Source organism: Microtus ochrogaster, linkage group LG5, assembly GCF_000317375.1.
Source record: "Microtus ochrogaster isolate Prairie Vole_2 linkage group LG5, MicOch1.0, whole genome shotgun sequence".
Classification (NCBI taxonomy): domain Eukaryota; kingdom Metazoa; phylum Chordata; class Mammalia; order Rodentia; family Cricetidae; genus Microtus; species Microtus ochrogaster.
The window spans coordinates 54,252,115-54,268,554 of NC_022031.1; the positions used below are offsets into that span (position 1 = coordinate 54,252,115).

Consider the following 16,440-nt stretch of genomic DNA (forward strand, 5'->3'; position numbering starts at 1 on the left):
CAGATTAATGGAGATGGGTTAAATTAAGATGTAAGAGTTAGCCAATAAGAAGCTAGAGCTAATGGGTCAAGCAGTGTTTTAAATAATATAGTTTCTGTGTGATTATTTCAGGGCTAAGCGGCCGGGAACTAACTAGCAGCCCTATTCCAACAAAAGAGAGGTCAGTGATCATTTTAAAACATTTACTTCCATTATTACTTGGAAATAATTTTCCCAATTTTGATTTGAAATAGTGTAATAAGACTTTTATTCAAAGTCCATATAAGGAATAATTAAAACAAAAGAACATGTTTGGAGTGAGAATGCTTTAATTATATTTATTTCCATAGAACAATAAATACAGAAATTATAAGCAATGTAAGTAACAGTAATATTTCCCTAGAAATAGACAGCATCTACTTTTATACAACTTAACAAGCAAACACCTTTATTCCCCCAGGAATTACCCCTGGGAAAAGCATTACAACAAAAAAGAAATCACCATTAAGTTAAAAACTATTCATTTTTGAACCTAAGGACTGAGGTTCTCACTCCAGTGGTCCATCAGAGGTGCAGAAAAGTTTAAGAGGTCAGCTCAGCTCCGGGCAGCAGCAGTCTGAGGCTGCTCCGACTGGAGTTGTTTGCCAAGATATTCCCTAGAAAACAAGAACATGGTAGTATGAGAAATTAGGACTTCAATACAGAGAATCAGTAGGCTGAGGCAAAAAGATTGTGAGTTCAAAACCAGCTTGAGCTACGTAAGTCATTTTTAGGTTATATGTGAGAAAGAAATTCTACATATACCTGCAATATGTATCTTTTGCATAAAATCACACATCACATAGAAACCAATGAGTCAGAGTGTGAGTCTGTTCTTTATTTCCCCCACACACATACACACACACACAAACTGCCCAACTTTTTTTTAATAATCAACTAACAAGGAAAATAAACTATTTTAAATGATCCCTAAATTTTTATTTAAAAAACAAACAAACAAACAACAACATCAAAAAAAACAACAGCTTGAGTTTGGAATCAGGAGATGGGTTTGCACTCGATTTCCCGCTACCACAATTACTGTGAGACCAGAGGGCACGTAGTTCTGCGAGGACTAAGGCAGACACTATGTAAGGCTCATGGCCCAGCAAGGGAGCCCAGGGTCTGTGTCAGAGACACCCTTCCCACCTCCTACCGCATCAATTGGCCACTCAATCACTTCTTTTTGTCAGCTCTAACTTCAAAGATTAAAGGATTAGCAGAATTCCTTAAAAGTTAAGTCAGAAACTAAAAAGTCAGCAATTCTGAAATGAGCCTAATTATACCAACTATAGTCGCTAGAAATCCTAACAGACAAAATTGTGCGCCTCAAAAGCCAAGAGACAGAATTTCAAAATGTTTACACCAGGAAAAGAAAAAAAGAAAAAAAATTATGTTTAAAGTAATAAACTAAATATGGTGACTTTATCATAATCCAATACAAATATGACCTTAACACATTTATGTAGCCCATAGATACAAAGATGGCAGGTCATTCAGAAATAAAATTAACCCTTAAAATATAACTAAGGCAGTTCTAAGAGGAGAATTAACAGCTATACAATCTATACTACAAACTCAGAAAGTCCGTAAATAAATAATCTAATGCCACACCTAGAAAAACAAAAACCAAAACCTAAAAGTAGTACACAGGAAGAACTAATAAAGATCGGGGCAGGAATTAATAAAATGGAGAAAAGAATAATATACAGATCAAAGAGGTGGTTCTTTGGAGAGGGAAAAAAAAACAAGATTAACAAATCCCTGGCCAAAATGAACAAAGGAAAGAGAAAATGCAAGTTAAATGAAATTAGAGATAAAGGAGGACATTACTACAGATTTCAATGAGGTGGAAAGAAGTATTAGGGAGAACTTTAAAGATACAAAGAAAAATAAAATAACACAATGGAATGGAATATACAGAAGAAATGTATAAAGCCTAGACACATATGACATACTAAACTTAAAAAGATAAAAACAACATAGATCCACAATGAGAAATGATTCTGAAGCAGTAATTAAAAGTACAGGACTAGATAGACTCGCTGTATCTAAACAGCTAAGAAAGATCTAACAGCAACACCCACAAAGCAGGAAGAGAAAAGAATACTACTGAGCTCATTCTATGAAATTAGTACTATCTATCATCATAAAGTTCTAAAAAGAGTACAAATAGCGCTGAAAAATGGCTCCGTGGATAGGAGCAAACGCGTGTGCATACACATGCGCACACACACACACACACACACACACTCATACACCCTCTGCTCTCCTCAAAGCAGGTGCATGTTTCCTTGTCCACCACAGGATGCACAACCAAGCTTCCCTCTCCAAACCTAACTAGAGACAGAATACTGGACCCCTGAGTACTTCTAATTCAGGGCTGCCCAGTCCCACACATTTTTGTGTAAGAAGGAGTGTGAAAAAGATGTTAGGATCCAACTTGCTTAAGTTACAGTTCTTAGGCCAGGTATGGTTGTGCACATGTTGGTCTCAGCATTCAGATGGCAGAAGGCAGGCAAATTTATATGAGGATAGCTTCACCTACATAGTCAATTCAAGGCCACAAAGGCTATAGCAAGACCCTGCCTCAAAATAAGTAAGTAAGAAATAATAAATAAATAAAGGTTCTTCAGGGTGTCTACTATATCAACAGCTGAGCTATTGTAAGGAGGCCGCTTGTTCGTTTTCCAGCTGCCCAGACTCCAGAAATAACCACAGAAACGGTATTAATTAAATAACTGCTTGGACAATTACTTAAGCGTATTGCTAGCTAACTCTTACAGCTAGAATCAACCCATCTCCATTATTTATATTTTACTAAAAGGCTCATGGCCTACAGGCAAGGTTTCAGTGTATCTGTCTCTGGTTGCAGCTGCTCCATGGCTTCTCCTGATTTCCCTCTTTTCTCCCAGCATTCAGCTTACTTCCCTCGCCCCCAGCTCTGCTCTACCCTATTCACAGGCCTATTATTGGTTAATAACTTCATTAACCAATGGTATTCACAGCATCACCGAGCCTATCATTTAATATCTTCTCTGAACTATACTGTAAGTATTTATGTTAGATACACACTGGAAAGTGTATATATGTCAGTAAGCCTGGGAATAAAATAGACTGAGCTAACAGTCTGCCTGCAAGCACACAAATCCAGACAGACAGTAAGAGATTTCTGATGTTTTTCGGATAGTTAAAATCTGAATCTTCACTTGGACATCCACTTTACCATGCAACAGATTAGACTTCAGTCTCTCCTGGTAAATATCAGTGATTATTCTAATTTTTACCCACACTGGTAAGCAGGGATCTGCCAGGTCAGACTACCAAAATAACATTCACTCATAGTAATATGAAAAAAATCTTGTGTTCCCCAGAAAACGGTCAAAAGGGTTAAAATAAATTATGATTTTATAGTTATATATAATAAAGACTCCTAATTGGAATGTAATATAGTTATATAAAGTTTAGGTTTCAAACAGAATATTTAAAATTTATAAAAGCATAACATATGAGCAAATGGCTCTGCAGAGAACTGGCAATTGAGCCTATGATCCCAACATTAAGGAGCCTGCAGTATGAGCAGGCTAGGAATTTAAGGTCATACAGTGGTCTATATTAGATAATGAATTCCAGGACAGACCAAGCTAAAGAGTAAGACCCAATCCCTAAGTAGATAGACAGACAGACAGACAGACAGACAGACAGACAGACAGATGAATAAAGAAATACATAAATAAGTGGTTTGGTGAAGGGAAAAAAAAAGCAGTGAATTTTGATTTGAAATGTTTAATATTTATTTTCTTAATATTATGTTACAACACTGAACCACAGTGCTCTGTGAGTAGACAGGCCTATATTTTTTTATATATTTAACTTATTTTACATCCTGACTGCAGTTTCCCTCCCTCATATTTCCTTCCTTCACCTCCCACCTGTCCCCCCAATCCACTCAACCTCTTTTTCTGTTCAGAATGGGGCAGGCCTTCCATGGATATCAACAGAGCATGGTATAAGGTGAAGTATCGCAAAAACGCTGGAAGCAACATGTGGATATATGTTGACAACACCTATTTACACTTTTAAATTGTATTCTGGGTCAGGTGGGACAGTCAAATAACTTCTTCCCTGGTAAAACTCTTGATTAAATTTCTGTAAAGAATCTCTCATCCCTTTCCCATAGTGCTTTTTTGTTTTGTTTTATTTGTTTTTGTGATGTTCAAAAGCCCTTTGTTAGGGACAGGCATAACAAATTTCAGACACACACACACATACACACATCAGAATCAGGTACAAATTCATACATCAGACATAAGCACTACTCACAGGTGCAGGGACAGACAGATCAGACACAGACAACAGACTACAAACATACAAGACACAGGGAAGGAACCACAGAATTCAAACTTGGTTTCACTGTTGGTTAAAATAATCCAGGAAAAAGTTGTTGTTTTTCGACCTTATTGTATTATCAATGAACCAGAGTCACAAACAAGTAAAATATTCTACCATCAGCAAATCACTTCTGGATGCGGGGCAAACTGTACGAGTATCTACCTTTGAGTATCTACCTCAAAGATACTGTCAGTGACAAAAAGATGTTTCTTTAAAATGCATTACAATAAATAATGCAAATAATTTCAGGTACTTGGAAGAATTAAAAGTTAAAATCACTCCTTATAGGACTGATGATGAGGTTGAGTTACCAGGTGCTCGCCTGGCATGCTGGAGGCTTGAAAATCCATTCCTAGGGCTGCAAATAAATTAATTTACATAAAATTCACTATTTGTATGATTTTATGGAATGGAGTGCTAAGATAGGTTTGGTATTTTGAAAAGATACTTTACCTATGTTAAATAAAGCTGTATAATTAGTTTTTATGACTCTATAGTTAAGTGACATAATAAAGTGAGTTAATGAGCCAGAAATCACTCTGATGTTTGAAAAGCCAAGATGCCCCAAAATAAACATCATTAATTTAATCTTCAAAGTTTGAGGACTAGGCTAACAGCTATTTTACCTGATTAATGTACTCGCAATTCATATCCTGCTTTACTTCTAAAAAGATCTGGGAAAGTACTTAGCAGAAGGGAGTCCTACAGAGTTCAGATTTCCCAAAAAGTCATTTGTTTATCAGAAAAGACTAAGTTACTTTCCATTTTGAAGGTGACGGAATTATTACCGTAAAGCTAAAGTCATTCCAGGAAATGGGGATGGAAAGGCATCTCTTTCCATCAACAAAGAGCCAGGTGCAGCAGGCAGTGATTAAAAGGAGGCACAAGGAAGAGAAGGCCAGGCAATCAACCCACTGGGGCTCACCCATTAGTTCCCAGACTTGAGAAAGCAGCTCTGATTACTGAGCAAGACCTGCACACAGCCAACCTTCTGCACAAATGCCAGGGCATGGGAAGAACAAATAGAGGGAGGGGACAAAATAACAACACAATAATAATAAAGAGGATGACAAAAATCACTCAGAAAATGCAGTCATAGTAGATGCAACAGAAATTTTTTAAAAAGCAAAAAATTTAAAAAATTTTTTTGAACAAGGGAACGGAGATTCAGGAGGTAAGCAGTCACAGGTGATGACAACGTGAGAGACGTAAAAAAGGCCAGCTCCACAGCCACACCTCCTGCACATAAAGCACCTCATGGGGAAAACTCGGGCTAGGGTGAATACAAGCAACCATTCACATGCTATTCCAGGAATGCCCTACTAAAGAAGTGTCAGCACATCCAAATTTGGGGCGCACAGACCTAGGTTCAAACCTACCACACATAAGTCAGAGGATGCAGGTAACTGTCCAACTGTCCTTATGCCCAGGCTTCCTGTCGGTGATTGTGAGAAGGAAGTGTGAGGATAAAGGATGTCCCAGGCAGGTATGTCTTGCCCTTCCAATGCCTGGAATAGGACTGCCACTCCATCCTCACAGTGACAAGGACTGGGGAATGCTCTGTGTATCCATAAAGAACTGTGGCTTACTACCCATTATTGCCAATCCCCAAATTGCAAGTTTGAACACAGAAAGTTACAATGTTCAGTTATGAAGAAAACGATATTCAGCGTGAATTGAACAGTCCATCTAACCATACCCAATTTACGAATACCTTCTAATGCATATGTATTTTCTAAAACTTACTGCGGACAGCAGATGTTTCATATGTTGCAATTACTGGGAAAGAAACTGCTCATTTACTGGTAGAGAATCTCCTATCTCTTAGGTTGCCCATCCTATCTAAGAATCCCACCTAGACTTTCTTCTATGAATTACCTACCCTTGAACTCATCCATTTCTCTCATTCTAAAATCACTTCTGCAGCACTTAAACTTCAATCTTAAGAGAAACAATAACACAAGTGTCAAGTATGGACCAGAAGAGCCCTCCCAACCCCAACACTTAAACTTCTATCTTAAGTCAGAAGATAACACAAGTGTCCACTATCTACCAGAAGAGCCCTCCCACCCCTACCTCCATTTAGCTCTTACAAAGAGATCCCACCATGACTTTCCTGAATTTGACACTAACCCCAACACACTGCAATCATGATTACCAACGACCCTGAACTAAGTCACCAGCAGCACTCATGCTTCCATGGCCTGTGTACATTCCTAAGACCCCCGCCCCACTTCCATGTCTCCTCAGCTTTGTTTTAATACTGCACACTTAAAAGTACTTCTTCAAATAGACTTTTCTTTTGCTTCCCTAATATCACATTAATGGCTTTTCTCCAAATTTCCTGTCACTTCTCTTTAGAGTCTACCACTCTTCCAATGTAATACTGTCCTAGTGGGTTTGACAACTTGGCACAAGCTAGATTTATCTGGGAAGAGGAACCTCAATTGAGACAGTGCCTCCATCAGACTGACTATACACAAGCTGGTAGGGGAATTTTCTTATTAACGGACTGATATGGGAGGACCCAGTCCACTGTGGTGGCGCCTCCCCTAGGCAGGTCCTGAACTGTGGAAGAAAGCAGCAAGTCACAGAGAGTAAGTCACTAAGCAGCACTCTCCCATGGCCTCTGGTTTAGTACCTGCCTTAAGATTCCTGCCCTGACTTCTCCGTATGAATGACCTGAGAGTTATAAAATAAACCCTTTCCTCCCAAAGTTGCTTTGAGTCATGTTGTTTTACCACAACAATAAAAAACCTAACTAAAACAGAAACTGGTATCGGAGTGGGGTACCATTGTGACAGACCTGACCGTGTTGTTTGGGGGAGGGCTGTGGGAGGACACTAAAACTCTGAGCCAGGCACTGAGTGATCAGAGCTCAATGGGCTGTTGTGGGAACTTGGGATGTAACGCTGAGCGCAGTAAAGATGATGGAAGCCTAGGATGTGAAGTTTGAGAGTCGTGGGGCTGTTCAATAGTTTGGAATAAGAAGAACCTGTGATTTTGGTCGGCTGGAGCTGAAGATTTCCCTGAGATTAACAGGAGACCACAACCAATAAACTTGTTTTGCTGGGACAAACAATATGGTGAACTAGAGCTAAAGATCAGCTGTAATTAAGAGGCCAGCACCAGGCAGTGGTGTCACTTGCCTTTAATCCCAGCACTTGGGAGGCAAAGGCAGGCGGATCTCTGTGAGTTCAAGGCCAGCCTAGTCTAGAACCAGTTACACAGAGAGACTCTGTAAAAATAAAGGGGGGGGGGGGGGAAAAGGAGAAGAAACTACCAGCACCTATGAGGCAAAAATCTTCTGAGAAGTGTTTCCCCATGGTCGACACACAGAAACTTTGATTGAGAAGGGGCCAACACTTTGTATTAGCCAAACTTGGCTGTGTAAGTCTCCCAGGTGGGACTGGTTTCAAAGGCCTGAAGGGGTCTTGGAGAGCAGCTGAAGCTCTGACACTATGAGAAAGCCAGGACAGGTCATTATGAAGGTGCAGACTCCATTGAAGGAGAAGCTGAGAACTAAAGAGGTCATGGAGAGAGGATGAGGCTTGGTACCATATGGCAGAGAGTCCAGGAAGAGACTACTGGCTAAAGTGCAGCCCAGTTGCAATGAAGACCCCAGGACTTTGGAGATACCAACACCGTGGAGTGGAGCTGGCCTGAGCCTATCAGATACACTATGTGTGCTTTGTATGGCAGAGCCAGAGAGCAGCAGCTGCTCACGTCCTTTGTCAACCAAGTAGACTGTGAGTCCAGAGTCTGACACTGAGTTTTTACACTTTTGGACTTGATTTCAGTCATGTGACTATATCCTGGTTCTTCCTAATTGGAGTAAGAAAGTATGTAACTATTCCTAATTTTACAGGCACCCAGTTAAGAAACTTTGGATATTTTAAGAAGACCAAATTTTAAGTGTTGCAACGTTTTAGAAGACTTTTAGAGTTATTTATGTTTTGTATTGTGATGTTAATGCTGAAATGTACTCTTGTGGATAAACAAGAAAGGAAAGGTTTAAGTTGAATAGCGATGTGTTAGTGTGTTGAGTTAATAAGTGGTCAATTGTTAAGATGAACTGTCAATTCCAAGATATGGGATATAGAGAAAGGAACCTTAATTGCAAAAATGCCTCTTTCATTTTGGTCCATAGGGAAACCCATAGGACATTTTCTTGACTAATGACTGGTGTATGGGGCCCAGCTCACTGTGGGTGGTGCGTCCACAGGCAGAAGGTCCCGGATTATGTAAGGTTAAGCACACCATACAGAGAGAGCAAGTAGTGTTCCTCCATAGCTCTGCTTCATTTCCTGCCCTGAGTTCCTTCTTTAATTTCCCTTCATGACAGGACTACAACTTCATTTCTTCATGCTCTGCTCCTCTTATATCTACACTGCACCAAATACGGACCATGAGCTACAAGAAGGCAGGAAAGCATGCAGACCTAGATCAAGCAGCCATTCCTTGTGGTTTCTCCACTCTTCATATGATAGCTGATGCTTAAGATTTTGCATAGACACACCTCCTCAGGAATTTTGTCCTGTAAAGTGCAGTGCTGTTTTATCCCCTAACACTGCAGTATAATTTGTATGCCTGCCAATTCTCCCCCAAGTCTCTAAGGCCTCTCTGGGCAGAAATGTGTAGCAACAGTCTAGAAAATACAGTGTCTTAAACTGTGAATAGGGTCATATTGCAGAAGGTGGGTAGAGGTCATGTTATGCAATGTGGAGGTCATGAAAAATTTGGTAACAGTAAGAGGATTCTGAATGCCCAAATATCAGAAATCAAAATCAAAGGCATGATGTGCCAGTGTTTCTGGCAGTGCTGCAACAGGCACTTTCCTGCAGCCTAGTCTGCATACAGAGCATCACACTGCACTGCATCAGGCTGTCACCAATGAAAACAAGGAACGCCGCAGCTCAAATTTCAGACGGCTGTACATTCTGAACTGTGGGGTTTCACTGTGCACAGAAAGTGTTCTGTTCTTATAGAAATATAACAGCTTAATTATGGAGCAAAAAGGCTTTTACTATTCTCTTATCATCATTCCTCAATATGCAATTATCAAATTAGTGAATCTTTGAATATACTCTAGGGGAAAAGACACTAATAAACAGAAGTGTTTATGAAGCCCTGATCTAGAGCAAGGCTTGATACAAAAGAACCAGGCCATCATGTCTCCAAAGTCAGGAAAGCTGGAGCTGCTATTTGGGTTGCTGACTTGAGTTTCACACTCAAGTAAATAATAATTAAAATGAATTGTGGCTTATAATTAAAACAGAATTTCCAACAGTTCCTGAAATCATCCTAAACATTATTCCTCTGCCATTTTGTATATATATTTATGAATTGTGGTGATCTCAGCATTGATGCTTATAAAATCAAAATACTCATCAATTATAAAAAATGTTGAACAATATCCATGTCCCACAGTACCAAATATTCAGCCAGGATTTAATCCTTTTTATGTAAAAATTTAAAAGCATCTCCATCCCCTCAGTATGTAAATGCTTCATCTTAACAAATGGTAAGATTGTATGCATACCAAAGTGATATGGGATTCCCCTCTGTATGCTGTGAAAACCATTGGTTAATAAAGAAGCTGCTTTGGGCCTATTGCAGTGCAGAGCAGGGCAAGGAGGGAATTCTAAGCAGATAGAGGAGAAGGTAGGCAGAGTCAGTGAGACGCCCAGTAGCTACCACGAGAGACAGACAACCAGAACCTTGCTGGTAAACCACGAGCCTCGTGGTAAAATATAAAATAATGCACATAGGTTAATTTAAGAGATAGGAGTTAGCCAGAAATACACTTAGGCTATTAGCCAAACAGTATTGCAGTTTCTGTGTGGTTATTTCAAGTCTGGGAAGCTGGGAAATGTATAAGCAGTCTCCACCAACACCAAAGAATTGTTTTAAAATAAATTTCTTTATAGTTTATTATCAGTAAGTATTTGATTGTAAAACTACTTCATAAGTTGCTTGAGCAAAACAGTGTCATCAGTGGGCAGTTTAAGAAGCTGTGATCTATGGAAGTAAGCTGACATAACAAGTGTTCGATGTACCATTAACAATTCACAATTTGGTAGTAGTTATGGTTCTACTTTCATTGTGAACAATTAGAACTCTGAGAGTAGGGGCTGAAAACCTTTTGGACAGAGGACGTGCCTTCTTCAAACCTCTCCCCACACACAGCAGACACAGACAATTTAAGTTTATAGTTTGTGTCTTTAACATGATTACAAGAAGAGAGGCACATGGATGTTTCAGGAAACAGAAGCAGCAAGTTATGACCAGTCCACTGAGCACCAGGCACCAACTTAGCGGAGGGTAATGGGAACTTGCACGTTTCCAGAACTACGTGAAGCAGGTTTATTACTCACAGACAAGAAGAAACAACAGAAGACTAGAATTTGCAACAAACATCTCCAAGGCTCAGGAAGGCTGCCTGGGAAGTCTCAAGAGCGTGTGTCTTATCTGTCCCACAGCTGAAGGAGCCAGGATATAGCTTCCCTCTGACACTGACCAATGACCAGCCCGGGCTGGAAGCAAAGGCACTTCTCCAGGAATTTTGAGAGGCACGTGCAAATGGAGCCAACTCAATGTGGACAGCTGAGCTAGAAAATAATGAAGACTCTGACTAGGGCCTGTTAGCTTGCTGCCCTGAAGAACTAAGTAGGTCTGCAGTAGAAATGCCAGTCTGCATCTACAGAAGGGAAGAGCTAAAGGCCCAGAGGGAAGAGGAAGAGGAAGTTGTTTTGCTTCCAGCCAGCTTTCTGGTACCCAATTGAGTGCAATGACTTCACCTAACACCTAAGAGATTCTATAAGTTACCTGATACCTTTATTGTTACATTTAAGCTATCTTGCTAAATGCTTTCCTAACATTACTATTGGTCATGAACACGAACCTTTCTAAACAATTTATTGTTTCTTTGTGTCTAAAAATTAAAGAAAGCAAAGACCTGTGTGTGGGTAGAGCTGAATGACAGAGCACTCGCCTAGATACCTAAAGCACTGGATTTCGACTTCAAAACTATCAAGCCAAACTAAAACTAAGCCATTCACTCCAATGAAGAGAACACACAAAAAAGGACACAGTAATCTAAATATCTTACAGTTTGCTTTCATTAAACTGTATTCTCATGGGAAAATAATCTCTAATTTCTGTTGAAAAGGTTAATAAAGAAAACTTTTCTAATGTCTTTATAATGCCTAACACATGATCATCCTGTAAAGATCAACAGAATTTTCAGAGAAATCATAACTATGATAGGAAGAGGATATTAAGCGACATTTTTCTCAATATAAGTATGGGAAATGAAAAAAAATTTCCTTATTTTTATTCCCCCCTTCCTTCTACCATGGATACTCCATTTACTAAGCAGTAGAAAGGGAAGTAAGATAAAATTCTCCTGGCTATGAATGTCAACTGCCTAGCCATTCCTGCTGCCTGCCCAGACAAGATTCTTACTGAGCCATCAGTCTCTGCTAGAATTCAGTTTCCTGTATACTGAATACAAACTGCTGACTCAAAAGATTAATAAAAGCTAAAATCCCAATGTGTATTTCCAACCTTTAAAGAAAAAATTCCCTCAGGTAAAAAAAAAATCAATGTATGCCAAAATAAATGAGCAAGAACCTATTGCTGTCAATCTTAAAGCAGCTTCTAAGAGGTCACTTCCTCATTGCAAGGGGACAAATCTAACAGGTACCACCATCAGCACGTGACTAAAGTAAACATCTCCAGCAAGCAGGCAAAGTGAGGCAGGACTTCTCCCTGCAAACCCCTCCAATGGGGTTCATGTCAAATGTCATAACCAGACTCTAGTAGAGGAAACATCAAAGAATTCACATTGGGAGCCTTCAACACAGCGGCTGCTCTCTAGTCTTGCTTCGATGTAGAGCACACCTAAGACTTTAGGCTATGAGAACAGTTTAGGTGGCACACACGAAGTCCTGGTTTCAATGCCCAGGGCTCTATGATTTAGGCTAAAGGTGCACACCGGTAATCCCAACATCTGCTGTTGGAGACAGGAGGATCAGGAGTTCAAAGCCATCCTTGCTATATAATAAGCTCAAGGCCAGCCTGGAATACATAAGAATCTGTCTTAAAACACAAGGAAAAAAGAACAAAGGAAACCAAGTAAAAAACATGCCAACAAAATGCAATGTATGATTCTGGACTACATAAAAAAAAATACTTTCCAGCACATAGCAGACCAGGAAATTTTAATGTAATCTACATGTTACATCACCACGTCACAGCATGAAAGAGACTGAGTATTCCAACCTTAAGTGTTTGGGGCTGGCAGATCATCCTGAGGTGTGATCACATTTGAGGTGTGCTACTCTCAAATGCTTCTGGAAGAAAAAGGACACAAATATATTCAAATAGCTACAGCTGGGGGCTCCAGAAGAAAGGATTATTCCCACTGAAATTATTTCCAGTTAAGAAGCTTTCCTCCGTTATACTTTCCTTGCCATTGTAATTAAGAGCATGGAGCTCCCCATACTGCTGAGAGCAGGCATGCCGCAGGACCAACCCTGGGTCTTCCAAGAGCTCACTGAACCAACTGCAGGAGCTCAAGATCTGACACCCCAAGCTCATCACATGGAAAAGGGAAATCTCTCACTTTTTAAAAATACAGTGACATTCAGATGACTGAGATTACATTTAATCTTTCTGATGTCATATGTGGCCCTTAGTTGGGAGTCAGCTGCTCCCACTCTCTGAGTTTTGCTGTGGTGATACTCCTGTGACTTACGTACCACAGACTCAGAGGGGGCCTCCGCCTGACAGTTTACTTATGCTCTGCCTCACCCCTCCCATTCATGCCCTAACCCACAGGACTTGACCCAAGCACTGCCTCCTTCAGCTTGATTCTAATGCTGTTATGATACCTGGACATCTGTCACAGCATCATGGCACTGCCTTGTGTGCCTTTCATGTTCTACTGCATATTTCTCTGCATCTGCTGCATCACCTAACAAACATCTCTGCCCATATCTAAAATAAAGAACCAATCAGAGGTCAAAGTAAATTCTCCCTCAGTTCTTTAACTGAGAAAGGAAAACAGAATACAAATGGATAGAATGGTAAGAAAACTAAACACTAAAATGTTGTTCCATAGGACATTTACAGGATATTTAGCAAAGGGAGGGCTGGCATTTCTGACATGTGTCTTCTCTTTGTTTACGCCTATACAGAAAGTGAGTAAGATACATGGGATTTCCAATGGCCCAAGCAGGAAATGCCGGCAGCTATCATTCCTGCCCAAGTATGGAACCCAGGACTCCGCTTATGCTCCACAAGTGCTCTGCTCCTGACCACATCCCAAGCTCTGGGATAGCCTGTACAATCTGGGTAAGCTGGATCTTCTTTCATGAAAATCTCTGACCCTCATGATAACACTTGCATCATTTTACTAAATTGGTCTTTTCAAATATTAAGGGCAAATATTAAACTATTTCAAATAAGTAAATGTGGAAATTTTTAGATACTAAAACAGATACTATATCACTGCATAATTTCTTTAAAATATAAATTTTTAAAAAATTACATTAAATATTTACAACAAAAAGTACCTTCCTTATGATGGCTCATTTGTATCTATATTTTGGCCAACCCAGATTTTAAATGGTTGCAAGAAAAATTCTGTTGTTTTATGTTATCTTTTAACCCCTCAAGATGTAATAATATCTGTGTGACATATAATAAGAAAACAATTCTAAATGTAGGCTTGCTATTTAGCTAATTTTAGCATATTCTTCAACTGGACATTGCATGCATATACACATACAACATTCATGAATGAACTATGCCAAGTGGTCACACAGATATACTACTATACCCATAAAGGAACAAACAGCACTGAAAAGCAAAACAAGTTGTTTCTCTCTCCGTCTTCATACTAGACGAGCCTTTTCTTTTGTCTAAATTTTACTGCTTCTTCCAAACACAGATCCAAAATCTACTAAGAAGTTGATCTTAATCAAAACATGAGCCAGACCTTACATTCCTTAGTTGCAAGGACCAATAAAGTAAAATGCATATTCAAATTTGTGTTTAATTATAAACTTAGGTCCTTATGTATATGTGACAAGCACTACCAATTAAACCACCTCTCTAATGGTTTATTTACTTTAAATATAGGCATGCATTTTGTTTATTTTGTTTTTTGTTTTTCAAGATCAGGTTTCTCTGTAGCTTTGGAGCCTGTCCTGGAACTAACTCTTGTAGACCAGGCTAGCCTTGAACTCACAGAGATCCACCTGCCTCTGCCTCCTGAGTGCTGGGAGTAAAGGTCTGTACTGCCACTGCCCGGCTAGTTATGCATTTTTAAAACCACAAAATACATGATACTCAAGACATTTCAAAGGTTCCACCACTGAAAATCTCATAAAGATCACATAAAAAATTCTAGGGACCCCAAAAGAGACCATAATAGGGTTTTTTGTTTGTTTGTTTTTGTTTTGTTTTATTTTTATTTTTTATTTTTTGGTTTTTCAAGACAGGGAGTCTCTGTAGTTTTGGAGCCTGTCCAGGAAGTAGCCCTTGTAGACCAGGCTGGCCTCGAACTCAGAGATTCGCCTGCCTCTGCCTCACAAGTGCTGGGATTAAAGGCAAGTATCATTACTGCCCGGCTGAGGCCATAGTTTTTAAATTAATTCCAAAATATAAGTGTTTCAGTAAGCCATATGGATGTGTTGGAAAAAAGAAGTTTCCAGAAGTGGGAAGGAGGTAAGAAGGGAGAATGCAAAAATGAATAGGATTAAAATATATTATATACATATATCAAATTGTCAAAGAATAAAAATTTATTTCTAAAAATATGCTATGGAATCCTTTGGCAATGTGATTATTAATGTTTATACATCCAAGGGCTTTTCCCCTTTCAGTTCATATACATTTTAACCATCATCTTTATGACTATCCACTCACATAATAACTAAAATATGCTAGGCCAACATAACCATAGGAGAACAAAGCACTTGGCTTGGAAATTTTGCTGTATTAATTTTCATAAATATATATAAGAGATCTACAGAGGGAAACACTCAGAATTTATTCTGCTTAAGAAAATGCTAGAAGATAATCTAGAAATACAAACAAAATTCTACAGGAGATCCTCTACCTACAAAATTCAGTGTTTCTTTTCTGAAGTCCTGAGCTGTCCATATGCACACACTGTTGCTTCTGAATTAGAGGATTACATTTAAAATCGTTCTGTAGGAGAAAAATGATGACATTTTATGATGTTAAACTGGAAGTATGAACAACAGTACATACTAACGTTCTCTAGAATCAATGTTCATTCTTTACCTATTTTTCCAATCTATGAGACTCACCACTACTGACAAAAACCAAGTGTGCATCAAGAATGTGACTGTGGAGGAGGTTCTGAGGGGCTGGTGTCAGGAAAGGACCGCCTACACCAAACCTCCTGGTGCTGAGGGGCTCCCATGTGTATCTTCTTCCCTTAGCCAAGGGCATTTTCCTCCCTACTCCCCATGTACACTTGGGTATCTTGTAATACATCATTCCATCCCACAGAGATGCCAAATGGAAGGGAGAAAATTAACTTTTCTAAGACTTTCAAAGAGGTCATTTCAAAAGCAATCAAAACATTAAAAAAAAAATTGAGTTTTTCACATGATGCTTAATTCTGTATTCCATGTTATATACAATCAAATCTGAAACTACATTAATAAGAAACTTAAAATATTTAACTTTTTAAAATGGACTCTAAATCAAGATTCATGGCTGTTCTATGCCATGATTTTATAAATATCTAATTTACACTTTAAAAGCACGTTTGAAATGATACTTTAAAAATTTTAATTTATTACAGAAGCAAATTTTTTACTTGGTGTAAATGGAAACAAATTTCCAGAGAACTTCACAATATGCCATTAATAAACATATGTAAAACACCAGAGCCTAAGCCGGGCGTTGGTGGCGCACGCCTTTAATCCCAGCACTCGGGAGGCAGAGGCAGGCGGATCTCTGTGAGTTCGAGGCCAGCCTGGTCTA

General features: G+C 39.2%; 1 protein-coding gene across 3 annotated transcripts in view; it reads right to left on the reverse strand.

Annotated features, from left to right (window-relative positions):
- Nucleotides 1–290: 290 nt before the first annotated feature.
- Nucleotides 291–16,440, reverse strand: part of Atp6v1h (ATPase H+ transporting V1 subunit H) — a 61,768-nt gene continuing 45,618 nt past the window's right edge. For all 3 annotated transcript variants that reach the window (XM_005362247.3, XM_005362248.3, XM_013351916.2), the window contains one exon: nucleotides 291–635. In XM_005362247.3, coding sequence (XP_005362304.1) covers nucleotides 575–635 — 61 coding nt within the window. In that variant the 3' untranslated portion in view covers nucleotides 291–574. The remainder of the gene's footprint in view (nucleotides 636–16,440) is intronic.